Raw genomic sequence first — 21,288 nt, 5'->3', positions numbered from 1 at the left:
GTTAAGAAGCGTCACTACACATGGCCTATGAATGAAGTCCACTTGCAAAATGGAATGTATGATTAAAGCACTGCATGTATATTGAAGAATGTATTACCCAGCCCTGACTATAATCTTTCCCAGCTAAAGGATGTTAATCTTTATCGAACAGTTACCAAAAGCTAGGAACTATGCTATTGTTTCCAATTTTTAGAATAGTTTTATGTAGAGTTGTATCAATTTGGGTCTTCTGGGAAGCAGCCACCTAAATGGAATTAGAACTGAAAATTGATTGGAGAAAATGCCTGAGAAAGGGGGCAGAACAAGGCGGGAGAGCCTTCTGATCAGACGTTAAGTCTGATCTCATGAAAGGAAAGGAGGAAGGAAGGAGAAATGGATAGAAGGAGCCTCAGACTGAGATGCAGATTTCTTGCATGTTTGTCACATGTTGGCAGAAATGTCCAGGCTCTAGTCCCCATGCTGTGCTCAGACACTGGCTAGGAGCAGCCTGTGGAGAGCATGGCCTTGGCTTGAATGCTGTAGTGGTTCTGGAAGGTGCCAAGGTCCCCTAAGCCCCATCCTGGGGTTTCTGCTGACTGCACTCATCACAGCAAATTTTCCAGGAAATCTGAGAGTACTCTAGTAGATAACACTATCCCTGCTTTCTAGAAGGGAAAGAAGCTAAGTCCCTGACTAAGAAATTTGTTGGAGGTGACAATTAGTAAATGAGCCCCAAGATTCAACCCTAGATCTGTCTGACTCCAACAAAGCTCTGTTTTCCATGCCTCTCTACCTCTGCACAGAGCTGTGTAGTGCAGGTGAATCTTTGGCCCCAACTTTGCTGTGCAAGAAATATCTTCAGGGCAGAACAAAGACCTCAACTGGGCAGGGCTGGGGGCTGGGGGTGGGGTAGGGCGGGGGTTGGTGAGGAAGTTGAGGGAGTTGTGGGGAGGAGTTCCAGTTCAGACAACCATTGGCCATGCCCATGTGGTCCTTAAGGATGGATATTCTACTGCATCAAACCTCATCTGGGACAGAGAATCTTTGGTAAGGCAGGGAATCTTTAGATAAGCACTTCCTCTCTGGGACATTGGCAGGAGAGTTCCTTTCTCTTCTATGTCTGGGGGAGAGGAGGTGTCTCCCTCTTTTCCCCTACTGTTGCTATTAACGGAACTTCCTCTTTGCTTTTGTTGCATCTAAAAGCATCCCCACCTTCTATTGTTTCCTGAGTCAGTTAGCAAAATCTCTCCAACCAATTTAGGCTTTTGGGAAACAAAACCCAGGAAGGGAAATGGAGAGCTGGCAATTTCCTGCCATAGCACCCCCTCCCCTGCCCCGCAGACAAGGAAGCCCCGACCCTGCCACCTGCATGAGTGGTAGAAAAGAAAAGGGGGAAATACAAAAGGAGAAACACAGATTAATACCTCAAAATTCGTTGATCATATCTACCTTCAGAGAGGTAGAAGGGTCTACGCTGTGCAGGCAGCCTAGTTCTGTGAGGTCCCTGAGGTGGCCCCAAGATCTGCAGAAGTTTTGGGAGCAGATCTGTGTTGACTAGAGAGCAGGTAGGCGTGTCTAATTTCACTGGACAGAGTGAGCAGACTCATCCACAAGGAGCAAGGCATTTTACAAGTCTACTCAAATGCAAATGCCAGGAAGAATGGGATGCCTTTCTAAGTACTGAGCTCCTAGTCTCTCACTGCATTCATTTGAAGGCAGGGTGGAGGTGGAGTGGCCTCTAGAAACAGATGTCAAGATGTGGGAGGAATCTCTTCTGGTGAAGGCTGAAGGATATGGTGTCTAAGACCCTTTTCAACTGCAAGACTGATTGTATCTAGATTTTGGAAGTAATCAGTGTAGAGATGTTAGTGAAACCATGAAGGCTATGGAGCCCAAGGAAGAGAAGAGTATTTAAATTTTTTTTTCAACGTTTTTTTTTATTTATTTTTGGGACAGAGAGAGACAGAGCATGAACGGGGGAGGGGCAGAGAGAGAGGGAGACACAGAATCGGAAACAGGCTCCAGGCTCTGAGCCATCAGCCCAGAGCCTGACGCGGGGCTCGAACTCACGGACCGCGAGATCGTGACCTGGCTGAAGTCGGACGCTTAACCGACTGCGCCACCCAGGCGCCCCATGAGAAGAGTATTTAAAAAAAGCAGAGGGGCGCCTGGGTGGCTCAGTGGGTTAAGCCACTGAGGGTCAGGTCATGATCTCACAGTTCGTGAGTTTGAGCCCCGGGTCGGGCTCTGTGCTGATGGCTCGGAGCCTGGAGCCTGCTTTGGATTCTGTCTCTCTCTCTCTGCCCCTCTCTGCCCCTCCCCTACTTGTGCTCTGTTTCTCTCTCTCTCTAAAAAATAAATAAACATTAAAAAAAAATTTTTTAAAGATTTTAAAAACAAAAAATATGTCAAGTAAAGTGATATCCTCATTGTTTCAAAATGTCATTAAGATCATTCTTTTTGACAATCAAAAAGAATGAAATCTTGCCATTTGCAACTATGTGGATGGAACTGGAGGGTATTATGCTAAGTGAAATTAGTCAGTCAGAGAAAGACAAAAATCATATGACTTCACTCATGAGGACTTTAAGAGACAAAACAGATGAACATAAGGGAAGGGAAACAAAAATAATATAAAAACAGGGAGGGGGACAAAACAGAAGAGACTCATAAATATGGAGAACAAACTGAGAGTTGCTGGAGAGGTTGTGGGAGGGGGGATGGGCTAAATGGGTAAGGGGCACTAAGGAATCTACTCCTGAAATCATTGTTGCACGATATGCTAACTAATTTGGATGTAAATTTTAAAAAATAAAAAATTGAATTAAAAAAAAGAAGCTAAACAAACAAACAAACAAACAAAATGGCATTAAGATCAGATACTTCTACCGATGGTCCGTGAGCATGTCTGAGGACATAGTATCCACGTCACCATATGGTTAAATCAGACAAACTCAAATATTTGGTCATCTCAATTCCGTGTGGCTCACTTACAAGAATGACATTTAGCAAATATTATTCAAGCATTAGGCCTGTTACCTTGCTAGGTGCTAGGGATTCAAAGGCACGTGCCTGCCTTCAAGGACTGTATAATCTAATAAGATTACAGTTGGCTACAAAGAGCAGAAAACAGACTCAAATACAGAGAACAAACTGATGATTGCCAGAGAGGAGGCAGGGGAAATAGGTGAAGGGAATTACAGGGTACAAACTTCCAGTTATAAATGAATATAAGCCATGGGGATGAAAAGTACAGCATAGGGAATATAGTCAATAATTTGTAATAACTTTTTGTGGTGACAGATGGCAACTACACTTGTGGTGAGCATTCTGTAATGTATACAATTGTCGAATCAGTGTGTCCTGATAGGATATGTCAACTACACTTCACTTTTTAAAAAATAGATTGCAGTTGACTAAGTCAGCTCTTAGCAACCAATTTGGTAGATCATAATATCCTTACAGATATTACTTCAGAAATGTCTTACAGATTAAAAGTGTTTTTTTTTTTTTAAGTTTTATTTATTTAAGTAATTTCTACACCCAGCGCAGGGTTTGAAGTCATGACGCTGAGATCAAGAGCCACATGTTCTTCCACCTGAGCCAGCCAGGCACCCCAAAAGAGTGGTTTAGATCAGGGTTTCTCCAATTCAGCACCATTGACCGTTTAGGTTGGATAATTCTTTGTTATGGGAACCTGTCCTATGCATTGTGGGATGTTTAGCAGCATCCCTGGCCAGCAACAACTTCCAAATTGTGACCACCAAAAATGTCTCGAGACATTGCCAAATGTCCTTTAGGGGAAAAAAAAAATCACTCCTGGTTGAGAACCACTGGTTTAGGCTAATACATACGTAAGTCTCGGTGAGTAATGTTTTAGAAGTCTTAGTAAGTGATTTCTTGAGATACGTTCTAGGTGAATTAAACTTGTTTCTTTTTAGTTTGATCTTTTTATGAGAATGAGTTTATTAATATTTATTCCTCATGACTATTAGAGAAAATACTTGTGTCCTATTAAAACTGAGGCATTTTAGCTTCTGAGAGGGCTGAAAATTGAATAGTTGTGTATATAATGCATCTGTTACCTCTGAAAAAGCTGGAACCAAGAACATATAGGCGCATACTTAAGTGCAAATAATACTGTGAGGTCCCTTAGGACTTGTCCACATGTCAGGAATCTCACCCAGCCTCAGGCACTTGGGAGACAGTCTTGCTCTATTATGTCTCAGCAGCAAAAGTTTTTTTAAGTTTATTTACTTAGAGGGAGATAGCATGGGCACATGTGCGTGCACATGAGGGAGAGGGTCAGTGTGAGAGAAAGAGAGAGAGAATCCCAAGCAGGCTCCACACTGTGAGTGCTCAAACCCACAAACCGTGAGATCATGACCTGAGCCGAAATCCAGGGTGGGGCGCTCAATGGACTGAACCACCCAGGCTCCCCTCTGCACCAAATTCTTGTTTTATGTAATTGATCGGATAACCTGAAATATTAAACAAGCAGTCTGGATAAGTAAGGTTACTTTGTATTTAATATTTTCTGAACACTGTTTACATTATTAAACATGTTCATTTGATATTGTTTGAATAGCATTTGTAATGCTAAGAAGGAATTTTACACTCTATGTTGGCACATGTGAAAAAAAAATCTTTGGATTATAAAAACTAGTAGTAATTTAAAAATGTGTCTGCATTTGTCCCTACTTTACTTTAAGACCATGATTATAATTGTCACTGAAAGACTGGTGATCACTGTGTCATTTTAGTTCCTCTAGGAGAGTTTACAACTTGCTTAATTGGCCACTACATCTCCAATCTGAAAAGTCAGCAAATTATACTGGCAGAGTCGCACATTGCTAAGAAATTAAAGGCAGCAGTCTTTAGAAAGGGAAGTCTAAAATAGTGCTGAAAAAACTTAGCTCTCTGTAGCCAGAAAAATGAATCCTAGGCTCAGGGATTGTTGAAGCAGAAAGGAACCTTGAAAAGCAGCCAGTGTAGTATTTCCTGGAGTGTTTTCTTCCCAATATGATCTCCATGTGATGTCAGCAGGTGCTATGGGGAGAGTTCTGATACCAAAAATGTTTGAAGAAACAACTTATGTAAACAAAGATAAACTGATTTCTCTACTACAGTTGCCTTAATATGCTAATGAGTGTTTTATAGCTCCATCAGGATAGTATACAGTGTTTCCCTTAAATTTTGACTGTGGAACCATTTTCCACAGAGCATCCTATGGATCTAGTGTTTCGTGGAACACTTCTAGGGAAAGATTGATCCAGTCCAACCTCCTCATTTTTCAAAAGAGGGAACTGAGACCAAGAGAGGTGAATTGGCTTTCCAAAGAACATAAGACTTGGCCAAAGTCAGCATCAGATAGTGAATGGCAGCAAATTGGTTATTATATATCCTCCTGGAAAGAGAAGCTTGGGTTTCACAGGTGAAGATTCTCTCTCTCTTTTTTTTTTAAGTTTATTTATTTATTTTGAGAGAGAGATAGCATGAGTGGGGGAGGAGCACAGAGAAAGGGAGAAAGATAGAGAGAATCTCAAGCAGGGTCTGCACTGTCAGCACAGAGCCCAACATGGGGCTTGAACTCACAAAACCATGAGATCATGACCTGAGCCAAAATCAAGAGTCCAACACTCAGCCACCCGGGCACCCTGGTGAAGCTTCTTTTAAGAGAGGGGTGAGCAAACTTTTTCAGTAAAGGCCCGAAGGCAAATATTTTTGGTTTTGTGGGCCCTATGGTCTTCTTCACAAAACTCCTCAACTCTGCTTTGGTAGCAGGGAAGCAACCATACCCAATGTGTAAGTGAGTGCATGTGTTCCAGTGAAACTTTGTTTATAGAAGCAGGAGGCAGGCCTGTAGCCACCCTACCAAAGTTGCACCAAAGTCGCCACCCTTGTTCTGGGACAATGTTTTGTTTATCCATAACTGTGCAATAAACTTCCCTCAAACTTAGTGACTTCAAACAATGAGTATTTGGTGGTATTCAGCCGGTGGTTGACATGGTTCCTTAGTGGGGATGGCTGGAAGGCTGGGCTTAGCCAGCTCCTTCCTCTTTGTCTCCACATGGTTGCTGGACCTTTCCATGGGCTCTCTCCCACAAGGATATAGGCTTCTTACATGGCAGCTCCCAGGGCTCTGAAAGCCAAACATTCCAATCTCTTAAGCTTAGATATTGGACTTAGATAATGGTACAGCGTCACTTCTACAGCATTCTGCCAGGCAAAGGAGTCACAGAAGCTGCGCAGATTCAAGGAGAGAGGACATAAATTCTCCATCTCAGTGCAGGGAGCGTCAAAAGAATATGTGGCCATGTTTAATCTGCCACAGACAGCTCTACTCTGGAAGAGGGAAGAGGTGCCTCATTGACTGCCCTGGATTCATAGAAGAAAACGTGGGATGCAGACAGAAAAGAGGCCAATGAACCTAGGACCCATTTTTTTTTTAATATGACTGGCCTGAATTTGTAGTTGGAATATTCATGTATACACTACATGATTAGATTTCATTTTGCTTTCACTGGGTATCGGTACCCTTGTCCTTTTCAGAGAAATTGAAAATAGTACATTTTAAGAAGGCCAAAGTTCAAACTGGCCCAGTACTGTGGTAATAAGAGCTACATAATACATGGTGAGAAAAGTAGACAGGCAGACAATTGAATATATAAATGAAATGTAATCCTTTAATCCTACTTAGTTACAAGCTGGCTTGTGTTACCATAAGATGACCCTGTGGCTCTCTGAGCTGGGTGATTTTTTTGAGCGTGTAAAATGACATTGATCGCTGTCTCTGCAAGAGGGGAACTCATCTCCTCACGGAGTCTTGCAAACCTCTAACATTACAGTCACCATAGGAATTCTCTTCTGTCACCCTTTATTTGCCACTGCTGAATAGACTCAGATTTATTCTATTAAATACAAGCACTCTGAAGTGAATAATGGTGCCCCGTATCCTTGATCATATTGCTATCATGGTAGTAATTTTCCACTGCCCTCTTCCAGCCACTTTATGTAAATTATTTAGAATCGTGTGGATTCATCCATCTGTTTAAAGTACTGTCACCAGCGGTGCTTTCACTATTACAGAGCCTCTGGACATCCACAGCTTAATTCATAATACTGCTTTTGAAAAAGACAGTAATCAATTTGAGATGTTTCCTTCATGAAACAAGGCCACATAGGATCTAGTTCTCTCAATCCAAAGGAGACTTCTGTTGTTGTAGGGATTTTAGCCACCCAACTTAGATATATGGAGTTAGGGATAGTTCACTCCCAACAGTGCAATTATTTAAAGCATTGGATTAATTTGAACGTAACAAAAACACTGGGTGCTTCTACAGACAGTAACACGGGTAGATGTTGCTATATTCTTTGAAGAATAGGAATGGACAGGATGGAGGGGGGTAGTGAGGAAATGTGCATGGGTTCATTAATGAACATCATTGATTGTTAAGACAGGAACTACAAGGGATCAAAGTCACTGATACTCTTTGCCTTCATGTCCCCCCGCCCCCGAAATTAGTGGCAAATTCTGATTGTCTTTCCTGTGCAGCTTATTAACGCTGGAAACTGTACCTGAGATGAACTGCTAGAGCCCCACAATATCGGTAGGCTTTCCTTTATCCCCATAATACCTCCTAGATTTGTTTAATTTAGTAACAGTTTCCCATCACTAGTTGGTCACTGAGTTAAGTACTCAGGACTTCAAAAGCTTTAATAATATCAAAAATGCACTTGTGATATGAAAGAAACATTGGTTAATTATTTTATAATTAGCATTACATAGTTGCCATTCAGCCATTTTATTTTACTGAATAGTATTTTCCAGTTTTTTTTTTTTTTTTAATGGTGGCAGATTCAGGATCTCTTTATTCTAGCAGCAAAGAAATAAAAGCATACCCACCCCTATTATTTTTTTTCCTCCTAGAAATAGGAAAGATTCCCCACATGAGGTTTTATCTATGCACAACAAATAAACGTAAAACAATGCGTATACCGTGGGAGAGTTTGTATTTAATCTCCTCACTAGCTACTATTCTGTCATGCACCAGCTTTAAAAAAAAAAAAAAAAAAAAGGTAAAATTAACTTGCAAAATTAATTTCTAAATTTAATAAACTTTTTATTAGAAAATGTTTAGCAACTTGCTAAACTTGCTAGATAAAACTTATTACAAATTATATGTTAGGTTTAATGAGACATTGCCTTCTGTGCTTAAAAGGATGAATTTCATAGTTATAAAGAAAGACTTGTACACTCTGTCTCTGTATCTCCCCTCCTCAAAGAATGTACCAGAAGTAAATGGGACCTGCTCCAGTTCTCACTGTAGGAACTGAGAAGTGCTCTATGTTCTGTAAAAACTAGGAGGACGACTATTCCAGTGCCCCCTGGGTTTTCCAGATTTGGGCACTGATAGTCCCAAGTACCCAAAAACACTCAGCCCTGGGCACATAAGGATAGTTGGTTGCCCTAATTCAGGTGCCTTTCGTAGGAAACTTTGTGATGCTCTGTGGATGGAGAACCAGACAGATTGTTGTTAAGTACTTAAATTTTTTAAAAAGATATTGCCAATTTTCTTCATGTCCATTCAGTTCAGCATCAGTCTTTTGCTTTCTCTCGTCCCTGTCATCTAGTTCTCTGAACTGCTGGGTGAGCTGGAGGCCTGGGTTTCACTCTTCTTATTTATAAAGCTTTAGTATTTCATTTTCCTGAATGAGCTTATCCAGAAAAGGGACCTACTGTGCCTGGTTTTCCAATGGTTTTGACTCCTGTGTTCACTATGTATTTACTTTAGCAGCCACATTATTTCTGCCCACTTCAGCTAAAGAAAATATCCCATCACAGTATAGCAGAGGCGTTTGCCGTGGTAGAGCTTTGAAAACAGCTTAGTGGTACCCTATCTCTGGCACTCACCAAGGGCATGGTGTCATTGAGTGTGTCCCTCTTCACTGCCTGTGACTGTCCCATTACTCACACCCTCTTCTGCTGATCAGATAACTCTCTGAGTCCGTATCCCATGCTGGAGGCCTCACGTATTGCACAGTAAGGATCTAATTAGACTTGAACCATTACATTTTTGAAAAATTGGCAAAGCCAGTTTGCATAATTCATGGGGCTGCTTCTCTGAATTTCATGTATAATATTTTTAAAAATTTATGCCCTTATACTCACTTTCTAACACTCTGGTCTAATCAGCTGTGTTATTTCCTCAACAGTTGAAAAGAAAAATTGTCACAGATATACAGGCTGTGAAATTCTTCTTAGTTGAAAATAAGCCGCATATGTCAGTATTCATTCAGAAGCTGAAATTTGCTTTCCTCTGTGCTTTTGAAAGCATGAAAGCAGTTTCAAATCATCTTCCATCATATAACTGTCTTTTTTAGCAGGTGCAAAAGCATCGTTTCCTAGAAATGATTGAGGCTTGAGCAAACAGCCGTGTGCTGATGGATACAAATTCTGTCCATTGGCAAAGAGGAGTACTTTGTTAAAATTACTTGTAATAAACTGTATGCTTAATTGTATCTGCAGCATGACGGTATAGCTGTAGCGTGTGGAACAGCCAAGTGGATATAAACCTTATTCAAATAATACTTTTTTGTGGGGGCTGCTTGCCTGGTCTTGCCCTCTCTGGGCTTTGTTGTCCTGTGACAGTCAGGACCCTCAGTCCAGGTGTCCTTGGAGGTTCTTTAACTTGAGACTCTATGAAAGGAAAAAAATTGAGTTTTTGAGACCACACCTTGTTGAGAACCCACATTATAGAATGAGACCTATGAGGGTGAATTAGACAGTTAACATAAATGAAATTATGTAAACAGCAGCCTCCAAATCACACACAGTTTAGAAACTGTGAACCGTGTTAGCCTGGACTGGCTGACAGAGTGGGCCTTTGTTCCAGTGCTGCCCAGTTTCAACTTTCTTCTCCCTGTGTCATCTGTCTGAGTCTGTGCAACATTCTCTGGGGTAAGCCTGTTCTCGTCCCACTCAAGTCAGTGCTGCAAAGCTGTCAGAGAATGCAAGTTCATATCAGAGCAGTATGAATAATTCTCAGATTCGACATTTGATGGGTTACTTTAAGGTGGGGAAAGGACTTTTGATTGCAAAAGGCAGAAATGTCTGTGACTTACTTTAGTGGAACAGGGGATTTATTATAAGGGTATATGTTGCCTGACTCTGTAGGAACGAGCTGTTTTTCCATTCTCTCATGGGCCACATGGTCTCTTTCTTCCGTTGCTTCTTCTGTTTTATTCTCTTCCCTCTACAGATAGAATTCTTTGATTTACTCATAATTTTCCCTCCCTTATTAAAGTCCAACTCTCACATGTGTCTCTGGGCCTCCTTCTAGATTCAGAATTGGAAGCTGCAGCTGAGAACATTAACTGTCTCTAGATTGCTCTGAATTAAAGTCCCAGTGTGACTTGGGGTATTAAGGAGTTTATTACGTGTCTTTCCCACTAGAAGAGGGGAGCTTCTTAAGCAAAGGGATGATGTCTGTTTTCTTTTCTGTACACTTACAATACCTAGCACAAAATAGGTCCTGAGTACATATTTGATGAATAAATAAAACATACGAAACAACACCTGTAGTCTACTAATAAGGGGAAAGCCTCTGCATGAGTTGAACTGGCTGAGTCTTCTCAAACAGCAGTCGGTTTGGACTGAAGTCACCTTATTCTTTGCCCAGTTGCGAAACATTTCTCACTGCACCAATGACTTGCAAACTGCTTTGCATATTAGGGTCCAAATATGCAGTAGAGATCAATGTGATGAAAACGCTCCAGCGTAAATGTTGGGGAAAAGATTGTTTCCATGGGGACTTCTGCTTAAGGGAAGCCTCACATTGATGCAGGTGAGTCGGCTGACCTACCACCAACTCATAGTCGTCCAGTTTCCGTGAACCTACAATCTAGCTGCAGTATCAGTGCTGGTGGCAGTAACCCTGTATTTGATTCGTTAGTGAAAGGTTCTTATCTTGGCAAAATGAGTTTGTGAAAGCAGGTAGGTAGTGGTGGAGATTTTGCGAGAGGGCAGGTGTGAATGCAGCGGTCGAAAGCTGGGGATGTGCTTTCACTAGCTATGGAATGGCTTTTCTCTCTGTGAGGTGCCACGGCTTTCTGACTGTCTTTCCAGGGAATCTGCATCCTGGGTAAATCCTGTCGGTGTTCCCAGCCACACTGCAGGGTCACTGAAGTGCCACTTTGCCCCTCTGGGGTAGAACACATCCTTTTTACAGGCCAGATGTTGAACAAAGTCCTTCCTGACAGAAACATGGATACCAGATACTTCCTGTGTGTCACCCCATCCTTCCCACAATTAAATACTCCTGGTCCTTGTTCTTTTTTAACCATTTCACACAATGATCTTTTGGTAGCAGAAATCACTGTAATGTGCATTTCTATTATTAATCCTAAACCTTCTTTCCATGTTGCTTTATCATGAGACAGATAACATTTTCACAAACATCCTGAAAAGTGCCTTAGGAAATGTTATTCCCTTCAACATAGATATTTTGGGGGGGGAGAAATGTTTATTCCCATGATATGGTCATTGCCCAGAATATTTTGAGAACGCCTCTTTCAATGCCATTAATATTCTGAAGTAAGTACAATTGAGTTCTATAGGAATGTATGGATAAATATAAATATGTTTTTGCTGTCTTCTACATATAACACTTGTACACTCACGTCATCTTTTTTCTTCTAAATAGTGAAAGATCTAAATATTTCATGAGCACTCTCATTTTCGTGACCATGTCCAAATTTGCACTTGGTTAACTGTATAGCTCCTCACTGGACTTTAACTTTAGAAATTGCCAGCATGGCCTCTCCAATGTGATATTTGCTAGTAGATGTTAGGGGTGCTATTATCTGCATTAAGTGGAATTTTAGGTTTCATTGCTTAAAACGTGAAGTATAAGTAAAACGGATTTGTCTTGTCACCCGCAGGAAATGTTTGATGTTATATTGGATGAAAATCAGCTGGAGGATGCGTGTGAACATCTGGGAGAGTACCTTGAAGCATACTGGCGTGCTACCCACACAACCAGTAGCACCCCCATGACCCCTCTGCTCGGAAGGAATTTGGGCTCAACCGCACTGTCACCATACCCCACAGCAATTTCTGGGTTACAGGTATTGCCACTTTCCACTCATGCTTTTACAGTCTTACAACTGAAGATTCTACAGAGAACTTAATGGGGATGAAGAGTGGGATTATCCTTAATCTGAAGAGGAAAACATATGTGGGTGTTATCTTTAAAAAAAAAAAAACAAAATATTACCTCACTGTGATCTACCCTAGGCCTAAGTTCCCCCCAGTGGCCCTTTCCATAGAACTTTGCTCTGAGTTAATGTGTAATGACTTTTGCTTAGACAAACTAATCCCTCCCGTGTCTAAACCCTTCCAGAACACTTACTACTTACTCAGTGCAACTGTCCAATACTTCTCCAGGTCCCTTCTTAAAGATTATACACTGGTGGCAACGTAAGGCACCATGGCAAGCTAAGTAAGTTATTTGGGGACATATGGACCTTTTGACTTCCCTTAACTAATCCTGCCCCATAGGGCCTGTCCCTTAGCTTCCTCAACACAGAATGTGCACACAAGTAGAGTCACTCTGTTTGGAAACAGTGACGGATCCCTGCGTTTTCTTGGGGTGGGGGGAGTGTGGGGGCCCATGTTGGTCAGCGGCTATGGTAGGTCTCCTTTAGGAAAGCTGGGGACAAGTTCAAGGACCGGAGGTTTTCTCTTCTGCTATTCTAGTGTTGCACTCAGGGCTAGATGTCAGGAGCCAGAGGCATTATGATACAAAGTGAATTTTGCCTTTTGACATCAATAATTATTTACCATTTATCGAGAGTCTGCTGGAATGGAGCCCAACCCACAGGTGGCTGAGGTACATCTAGTCAATTGAGCCTCTTGTATCATGACTAGCTTTATATTAAAGAGTTATAATGATAATCGTAATTATAGATCATGTAAAGTTAAGCCTGAGAGGAAGGGCACTCTCTGAAATACTGTGTCATAACTGTATTACTCTCCTACAAAATTTCATCTTTATAAGCAAAAAACTGCCCTATAAAGGAGCAGCTTTTGAGGCTGGAAATGAACATGGGAAATGTGCTAGGGTAATACACATATATATGTATGCACCAGGACTGTTTCTTGCCTGGTTTCGCTGCCTGTGTGCTAATCCAAGTGTGGCATATCCACTGACTAGTTTGGGTTGGCTCCAAATTGTATACTATGGGAGAGAAATGGATGCATGAAGCAATATGCTTCTGTAATGCAGGTAGAAGCGAAATGCACTTTATTTATGAATATAACACTCTGGATTCATCACCTCTAAGGCATCCGCCTAGAGTGGTTCTCCCAATTTCACTTGAGTTAATGTGGTGCCCTTTGTCCTGGAGCCTATTTCTCTTAGTGACCATGAGTATTTAATTGTTAGCCTCCTGGCTGGGGCGAAAGACACAGGCTCTAATTATTGAATGATTTTCCCACTGGGTGAAGGTGAGTGTCCCTTTAGAGGAAATGTATCTCGGTCCTTGGTTTCATCAGGATTCTGTTTCTTAATGGAGGTGACCTACCTAAGTAGAGAGCCACAGCTATGATACGTGTTTTCCCATGATTTAAAGAAAAATGTTGAATAACATTTTCTGAGCCATCAAATAAGTATCTGAAGATATTAATTTCAATAAATGGTATTAGAGGAATTTAGTTGATATCTGAAGATAATTTTTGCAGGACATTTCAGTTGAGGAAGCAAGAATTGCAAATATCAATTAGCCAGCTCCATAATTATTATACACTCCTTTGGAAAGAATACTGCTGAGAGCCTTAATGTTTATGTGTGATGAAGAAACAAACACATTATTTTATGGGCAGCACAAATCATAATTTCATGAAAATATTTTATAGGGCATAAGGGACATTCAGCTAGATAAAGGTGAAGTGTGTGACTTTAGGAGGAGAAAGATTTTACCAGTTAAAGAGAGAAATAAAATAGCAGATGCTATTCTGAACTTTAACTTATTTCCCAAGAGTAAAATAATCCTCAGTTTTGCAGTAGAAGTGGAGTTATTAGGTATTCCTAGATATATTAAGTTCCATTCAGCAATTAACTTTCAATTCTCTATTTTTAATAGGCAGCCTAATCACCTAGCATTATGTAATTAAATTCATAAACTATCAGCATTTTAGTATCTTTGCAACGTTGTGTCCTGAATGGAATAGACCAGATCTTTTGAGCAGACCATTTGTGCATCAAAATGTTTTATTAAGTCTGATAGTTAGCGTTTTATTGTACATATCCTACTGTTGTACGTATATTTAAATGTGCTAGATGAATGAGGCTGACATGATTTAACCATTGAACTATCTGATATTTATAGAGTCAGCGTATGAGGCACAGCAACCACTCCACAGAGAACTCTCCAATTGAAAGACGAAGTCTAATGACCTCTGATGAAAATTATCACAATGAAAGGGCTCGGAAGAGTAGGAACCGCTTGTCTTCCAGTTCCCAGCATAGCCGAGATCATTACCCTCTTGTGGAAGAAGATTACCCTGACTCATACCAGGACACTTACAAACCCCATAGGAACCGAGGATCGCCTGGGGGATATAGCCATGACTCCCGACATAGGCTTTGAGTCTGCAGAAGCAAACAAAAAATTCATCTGTTGACAATTTGCCATAGCACTGCTAGGATAAACCAATCATCTTAACTTGGCAAGTACAGCACAGTGTTTCCTGTGCTTGTGGGCTGCTGTCATTTGATGCTAGGTAAGGGGCAAAAAAAAAAAAAAAAAAACCAACAAAAAAACATTATGCCCTTAAGTCGAGATGGTTATTAGATGCCCAGTCATATAGATATTTTTAAGCGCGGCATTTACATAACAGTACCTTTTGTTTTCTTCATTAGATTTAGACACATCGATTTGTAATTTAGGGTACTTATCAAGGCACATATAAAATAATTTCCCATGCTGGAAATTCCAAATGACCAGTTCCAGTTGGAACCAATTTATAAACCAATTCCTGTTGGAATTTGGGTGAATCGACTAGAAAGTCTACTTGAGCATGTTGTAGTCAATTTAAAAATCTGAAAAAAAAAACCAAAAAAACCAAAAACCTAATTAATGAGAAAATCAAAATACCAAAAGAAGCCAAAACCAGGTATGGTTTTATTTGCTGGAAGCTAAATTTACATTTAAAGTCGGAATGTATAAACATTTTAATATATGTTAACGTTGCCAGAATGGCTTTCAAACTCACCAAAAGTATTGATGATGCCAAAAAAAAAAAAAAAAGTCTCCAATTAATGCAGAAATTATTCACTCTCCTCAGATTTTAATATTTTTGTTTCTTTCCTGGCACAGCTGTTGTATTCAAAGTGTTTTGCTTTGTGTTTAGTCACTACTGTTAGCTTGTCTGAAGTTGGCAAAAAACAAACAAACAAACAAACAAACAAACAAACAAAAACCCTCAAAATTTCTTTAGCAGTGAGAGAGAATAATATAAAGAAGCCCAATCATAGCTGGTCACAGGAAATGGAAAAACAGGAGTTGTTTCCCCTTTACTCAATCTGAGCATAACTACATACACAACAACATCCAGGAATCCGAAGTCAGACAGCAAGGGTGGGCACAGAGCCTCCTGAGTGCGAAGCTAAACATCTCCAGATGGGAATTCATCTGTCCAACTTACCACAAACATGGGGCCCGTGTTTCCTGCCAGCACAGTTGCATATCTTTCCATTGCTTCATTCAGTCCCTGTCTTTGAATATGTGAATGTTCTAGCCCTTCCCCAAATTCTTTATAATCATGCTAAGGACTTGTTTTACACGGAAACATTCAATTTTGATATTGAGAGCTGTGTCTATACAAAATAATGAAATGAAAAATGTGAAAACAAAAATGAGATGAACTTAAAGGCTTGCAATATAAAGCAAACTCACAGATTCAGAGTATATCTGTTCACTAAAATTATAGCATTTTTACTGACGAGAATTATAAAGAATTTGGAGATTGAGCTGCCTTATTTCTAATGAACACTCCTCTTCACCTGTGAAATCTTCACAGTTTTTTCCAGTGGCTGTAATTACGAAATTGGTGACCTTCTGTCTTATATTATCAAGGAAGCCTTAGATTCACTATGATCCAAGGAATTACTGAAAATTGACCCTTTTATATATTATACAAATATCTTTCAGAAAAGCCTCTTGTTTCTAAAAATCCACAATGCATGCATTTTTCTAAAGCCCCCAAAGGACCAGGCATAAAAATCCCTTTGTACTGGTACATGTCACGAAGACTGTATTTTGAAAACAATGATAATTGATTTCTATTACCTTATTTTCTTCCCAAGCCTTTCAGTATTTAGGCTTTCAAAGCATGCACCAGTTAAATAATCTTCCTCGCCATGAAAACAAGTTCCAATTTCTTGATCAGTTATACATCTCTTGACGCCCATGGTGACCTCCCACATTCCCTCTCCTCCTCCTGTTCACTGTGCATACTCCATTATGAACCTGGTTAGCTGATGATGGGGATGCCTATAATTATGTAAGTTATTTCACATATTTGATACAACTGAAAATATGGGCTCGGTAAATTCTAAAAGTTAACATGTGATATTGGCTTGTGAGTTCTTTTGTCATCTAATGAAGCTTACAGAACTTTCAGTTAAGACATTTCAAAGAGCTGTATTCATTAGGCACTTTAATAAACATATAACCTGCCATTACTGAATACTTTGTTAGAACAAAGAAGAGCATTTTCCAGCAAATGAAAATATATTTATTACATGTACAGCACATATTTGCATGAGAAAGAGAACATTAGCCAAAACATTTTTCTATATGCTTTACTGGTTTCTTGTTTGTGCGCATTCAAGTATTTAATTGCAAAGAGTGCATCAAGGTGATAAATTTAGACTAGACAGCTGTTCAGCTTTTTCTGTAGTAGCATTAGCAATCTGGTCATTTAACTACTTTAAGATATTTACATTTTATGGCAGGTAGCTGCAACAGCATTTACATATATTTCCTAGTCAGCAAGATTACCATATTCTTTCAACTTTTGAAAATCACTTGTTTTTAAAAACCTCTCAAAGCCTTGTTTCTAAGTCTCCCATGTCATATGCTAATAAAGAGAGGTCCGTTCAATATCTGTGCACAGAACCAATCTGTCGTTTACCATCAAGTGTCTGTACCTGTTTTGCTTTGCATTGTTATTCAAAAGCTAACAATCTTGGAAGGGGTATAAAGTATATTTTCTTGATGGATATATTTAAATTTTTACTTTGATTTGGCATATTCTTTTCATTCCTTTTGTAATTAACAAGTTTATCTTCTCCAAATGAAAAAGAAATATGCATTTCCTTTTTTTTAAGTGTTAGAGTTTACTGTGTAAATGATACTTAAATACACATATATACTAAATGAAAGTTTTATTTTTGCCAAGCATATCAAGCACCTTTGAAAAATACATATTCCTCAAATACTTTGTTTTTAACTGACTTCATTTCAAAATAGCAATGATAAGCAGGAGAAACAAGTCTTACAATGTTTTAAGTCTGTTTTAACTTGTAGTATAAATCACATATTCTGTAACTTCAGTATATATATCAGAATATGTAAATTACATATTCTGTAATTTCAGTCTGCGAACATGTAACATTGTAGACACGTGTGACAATGTGGAAATGTAGTTCTGGAAAAAAGGGAATGCAATTTGTCAATCCTGATGTTAATTCTCAAGGCAATGTGACTCCAATATTATAATCAACAATGTTTTCTTGTTTACACCAATATTTAAAGCAACACTTGGAAATGTTTATAACTGACTGATTATTCTCTCTTATCTTTATACAGTTCTATTGGAAAGAAAATTGAAATTAACAATTTAGACTGATAGTCTTTCCTAATAAGAGAGTCTTAATTATGTGACAATATGTCATTGCACTTAGTCCTTAATGAAATGAACTTTTTAAATATAAAACAAATTCTAAGAAAATTATTTGTTCCCTTTGAGTAATTTGTTAATTACTTTAATTATTATTGTCGTTGTTTGCAAAACGTATTTTTGGAATGTTAACCTCTTTTCATACCTGCATACTTGAACTTGTCTTTTGTGTGGGGGCCTTAAAATTCATACTAGGAAGCTAGGTCAGTGAAAGGGAGGGAGAGAAAGAAATTATGCCAAAAGGTGGTTTGCAAATTTAAACTCTGAATGAACATATCACAAAATGCTGTTGAGACCCAGGATGTCAGTTAAGAATGTTTCTAGGCAACTTTAATTTGCATGCTAGTGTGTTTTTTCAGTTATACAATTTTATTTTGGTATTTGCTAAAAAATAAAAATGATGTAATGCCACTATAGAAATTGCCCTATATATTAATATTTATACTACCTCTTCTCTAGAGAAGACAGTCTGTCTTTAAGGAGAAAAACACTTCAATAAGTAGTGATCAAATTTATTACTCTTACTGCTAACCCAGCTGCAAAACTAAAAGCATAGATTCTTAAAATATACTTTCCCTTTAAATTTTAAACTGTATCCAAAATACTCTTGTCACCCTTCATTTCTTCCATGTTAGTGAAGTTTTCTTTGAATTGGTTCACATTTTACCAGCACACAAAGTTAATTTAAGAAATCAGTCATCAGAGGGAATAAAATAATCTGCAAGGGAATTGCCTTTGTGTGAAATTTGTTATAATATCTAGCTCTAAGTCTGCAAGGATAGATCCAGAGACTTAATATTTAAGTGCAGCTGGTTTGAAAATTCAAATTTTGATCCTTAATGTCTCCCGTGGACAGCCATTTACTAGGTGAGGGTATGCATTATCTTGGACTCCCATGTCATTGGAGCAAATTCCATATAAATGTTTTAAATAAATGGGAATGTACCCCTCATTTCTTTTATATTTCTGCCTTTGTGTTTCATGACAATGTTGCCTGTTGTTTTCTTTTTAATTATATAAAACTCATCTTTGGATGACTACATGAATGAAAACAGAGCAAATTATGTAATAAAATTTGTTTTATTAGTTCCTCATACCTTTAAATACTGTTAATACTTTGTTACTGAGTTACTTACTCAAATTGTGTCTATAGGACAAAGAGCAGGCCTCCTCTTTTAAATGATAATTATGAGCAAACCAGTCAATAAGATAGTTGTCTGCAGACAATAAGGATAACTTTTTTGTTGTTGACTTAAGCAGTCAAGGTAGTCAAAATAGTAAAACTGGCTCAAATGGGCAGAGAGCTACAGCATTCAAAAATCACTTTTTAAAGATTTCTTCTTTTATTAAAATGAACTTTCTCCAATGAAATACATCTTCTTTTGGCAACTATCTTTATCTACTTGTGGATCGTTTAATCCCAAATGCTTCCTGTAATTGAGGGACAAAAAAGACGATTATAAAATATCTCATCAGATAATCTTGAACAAGGGCTGTAACTCCCATTTACCGTGAAAAGCATATAAATAAGAGTGAATAACAAGACTGTTGGAGAGTCACGGTTACATATAAAAATTTTCCTCTGTTTCTTGTGACGTATGTAAAGCGTTTGCTGAAACATGGTAGAAAATGTTACCAATGAATTTAGAGTGGTCTGGGGTGTATGCTAATGCATCCTCTTTGAAAATTAGGAGTTAAAATGAGAGCTATGTGAGAACCCAAAGTGGCTGGCCTGTAGCTTTTCAGTTTTGTAAGTGTTCTTAGTTATGTTTTGAACACTCAAATTTCTCAACAAATGGCTATGTCTTTATTTATGTAAGGGCCACTCTTGCCCTACTTGCATGCCATTTTCACACACTTTTAACTGAAGTCAGTGTGAATTCCGTATGCATAAGGGATGTATTAAAGATACAGGATCGTTAATGCTATATTGTTGCATACTATTTTTCATATGCCTTACGATATTTTCTGGGACGTTATTAAAATGAAAGCATTTTATTGCCAAAATAAATCTATGTTGTTACTTCTAATCTGCATTAGCAGTAGAAAAATAAATAATGTAGCAAAACATATATTGTACAGTACAAAATTATAAAAGATATATATTTTGCCAATAATATGAAAATAGATTGAGGAGAAAGAAGCACATTTGTTATAGCACAAACTTAACAAAATCCACTGTTAAATCTGGCAGTCGTATTTTTTAAAAATATATAGATTTAATTCTAAGTTTTATCAGATTTATTTCATCTACCATCTTTTTAACTTGCTGCTTGATACTTTTCCAGCAATTTATTTCATAGCCTTGCAACCTGTGGATGTAATTTCTTTTATTTTATTCCCTTGCATAAAACTTATTAAATGTTATTTTGTGATAAAATTCATATTATATTTACTGTTCTTATTTCTGCTCCTTCAGTAACAACTACAAAAAGTATGGCAAGTGAGCTCATAGGGCTCCTCTGAATTTTGGACATACTTGAAATGTTTTCTATTTTTCACAGCCTAAAGTCAGAACAATAAATACAAATGTCCCAACAACAACAAAAAAGTATTTAGGGATTCTTCAATTTGTTTTGTACTGAATACTATTTTGAAACATGAGTTAAAGCCATTAGTTGTTTTTTTGACTGGGTGGCGGGAGGGAAAAACATACGTTTATTAACACTAAAAATAAACATGGCAAATTGATGTACAAAGATTTTCCCTACTATTCTGAGGGCTGTTGATATCCCAAGCTATTGCTATATCTCCAGCTACTAAGTGGACAAAAATATATATTGCCTTTGTTAAATAATGTTTTTTCTTTCTTTAAATTTTAGTTATTTATTTTAAAAATTTACCCCCTTTTATTTTTCTTATATAGGTAAATGTGTAGCATTCTACAAGGCATGCTGGGTAAAATATACTATGCAAATGTGTACAGTGCTGCATGTTTTGTTCTCCCTCTGCTTTTGTGGCTTTAAAGAAAAAAAATGTGTTGTTATTTTTGTGAAGAAAAACATTTAACAGAGAAAATGCAGAGTGCATGCATAGAGTATCCTAATTTCTATGGATTTGTTTTATGGAATTTAAATGTGTATAAATCAACTGCATTAATTTTTTCTTTTATATAATAAATGAGAAAACACTGAAATCAGCCTTATACCTCTCCTTTATATTATTCTAGAGATATTTATGTCATTCTGGAGGTATGTTCCTATACCTCTTGCAGGAAAAAAAGAAGCCTAAACATTTACTCTCACAACACAAATTCAACTAAATGATGATTTCCTGAATACTCTGCTAGGATATATGAGTTATTACAAAAGAAGTATTATATTAGGAAACAGCATTTAAAT

The 21,288-nt window shown here is 38.3% G+C and overlaps 1 protein-coding gene across 7 annotated transcripts in view; it reads left to right on the top strand.

Annotated features, from left to right (window-relative positions):
- The window catches only part of CACNB4 (calcium voltage-gated channel auxiliary subunit beta 4), a 264,301-nt gene extending 243,215 nt beyond the window's left edge, over nucleotides 1–21,086 (top strand). For all 7 annotated transcript variants that reach the window (XM_086718593.1, XM_025912523.2, XM_086718594.1 and 4 more), the window contains 2 exons: nucleotides 11,923–12,108; nucleotides 14,371–21,086. In XM_086718593.1, coding sequence (XP_086574719.1) covers nucleotides 11,923–12,108; nucleotides 14,371–14,631 — 447 coding nt within the window. In that variant the 3' untranslated portion in view covers nucleotides 14,632–21,086. The remainder of the gene's footprint in view (nucleotides 1–11,922; nucleotides 12,109–14,370) is intronic.
- Nucleotides 21,087–21,288: the final 202 nt, after the last annotated feature.

Source organism: Puma concolor, chromosome C1 (assembly GCF_028749965.1).
Source record: "Puma concolor isolate L17-30 chromosome C1, mPumCon1.1.hap2, whole genome shotgun sequence".
Taxonomy (NCBI): Eukaryota; Metazoa; Chordata; class Mammalia; order Carnivora; family Felidae; genus Puma; species Puma concolor.
Note: the sequence above shows the minus strand (reverse complement) of the source record. Positions and strands in the feature narration are given on the sequence as shown.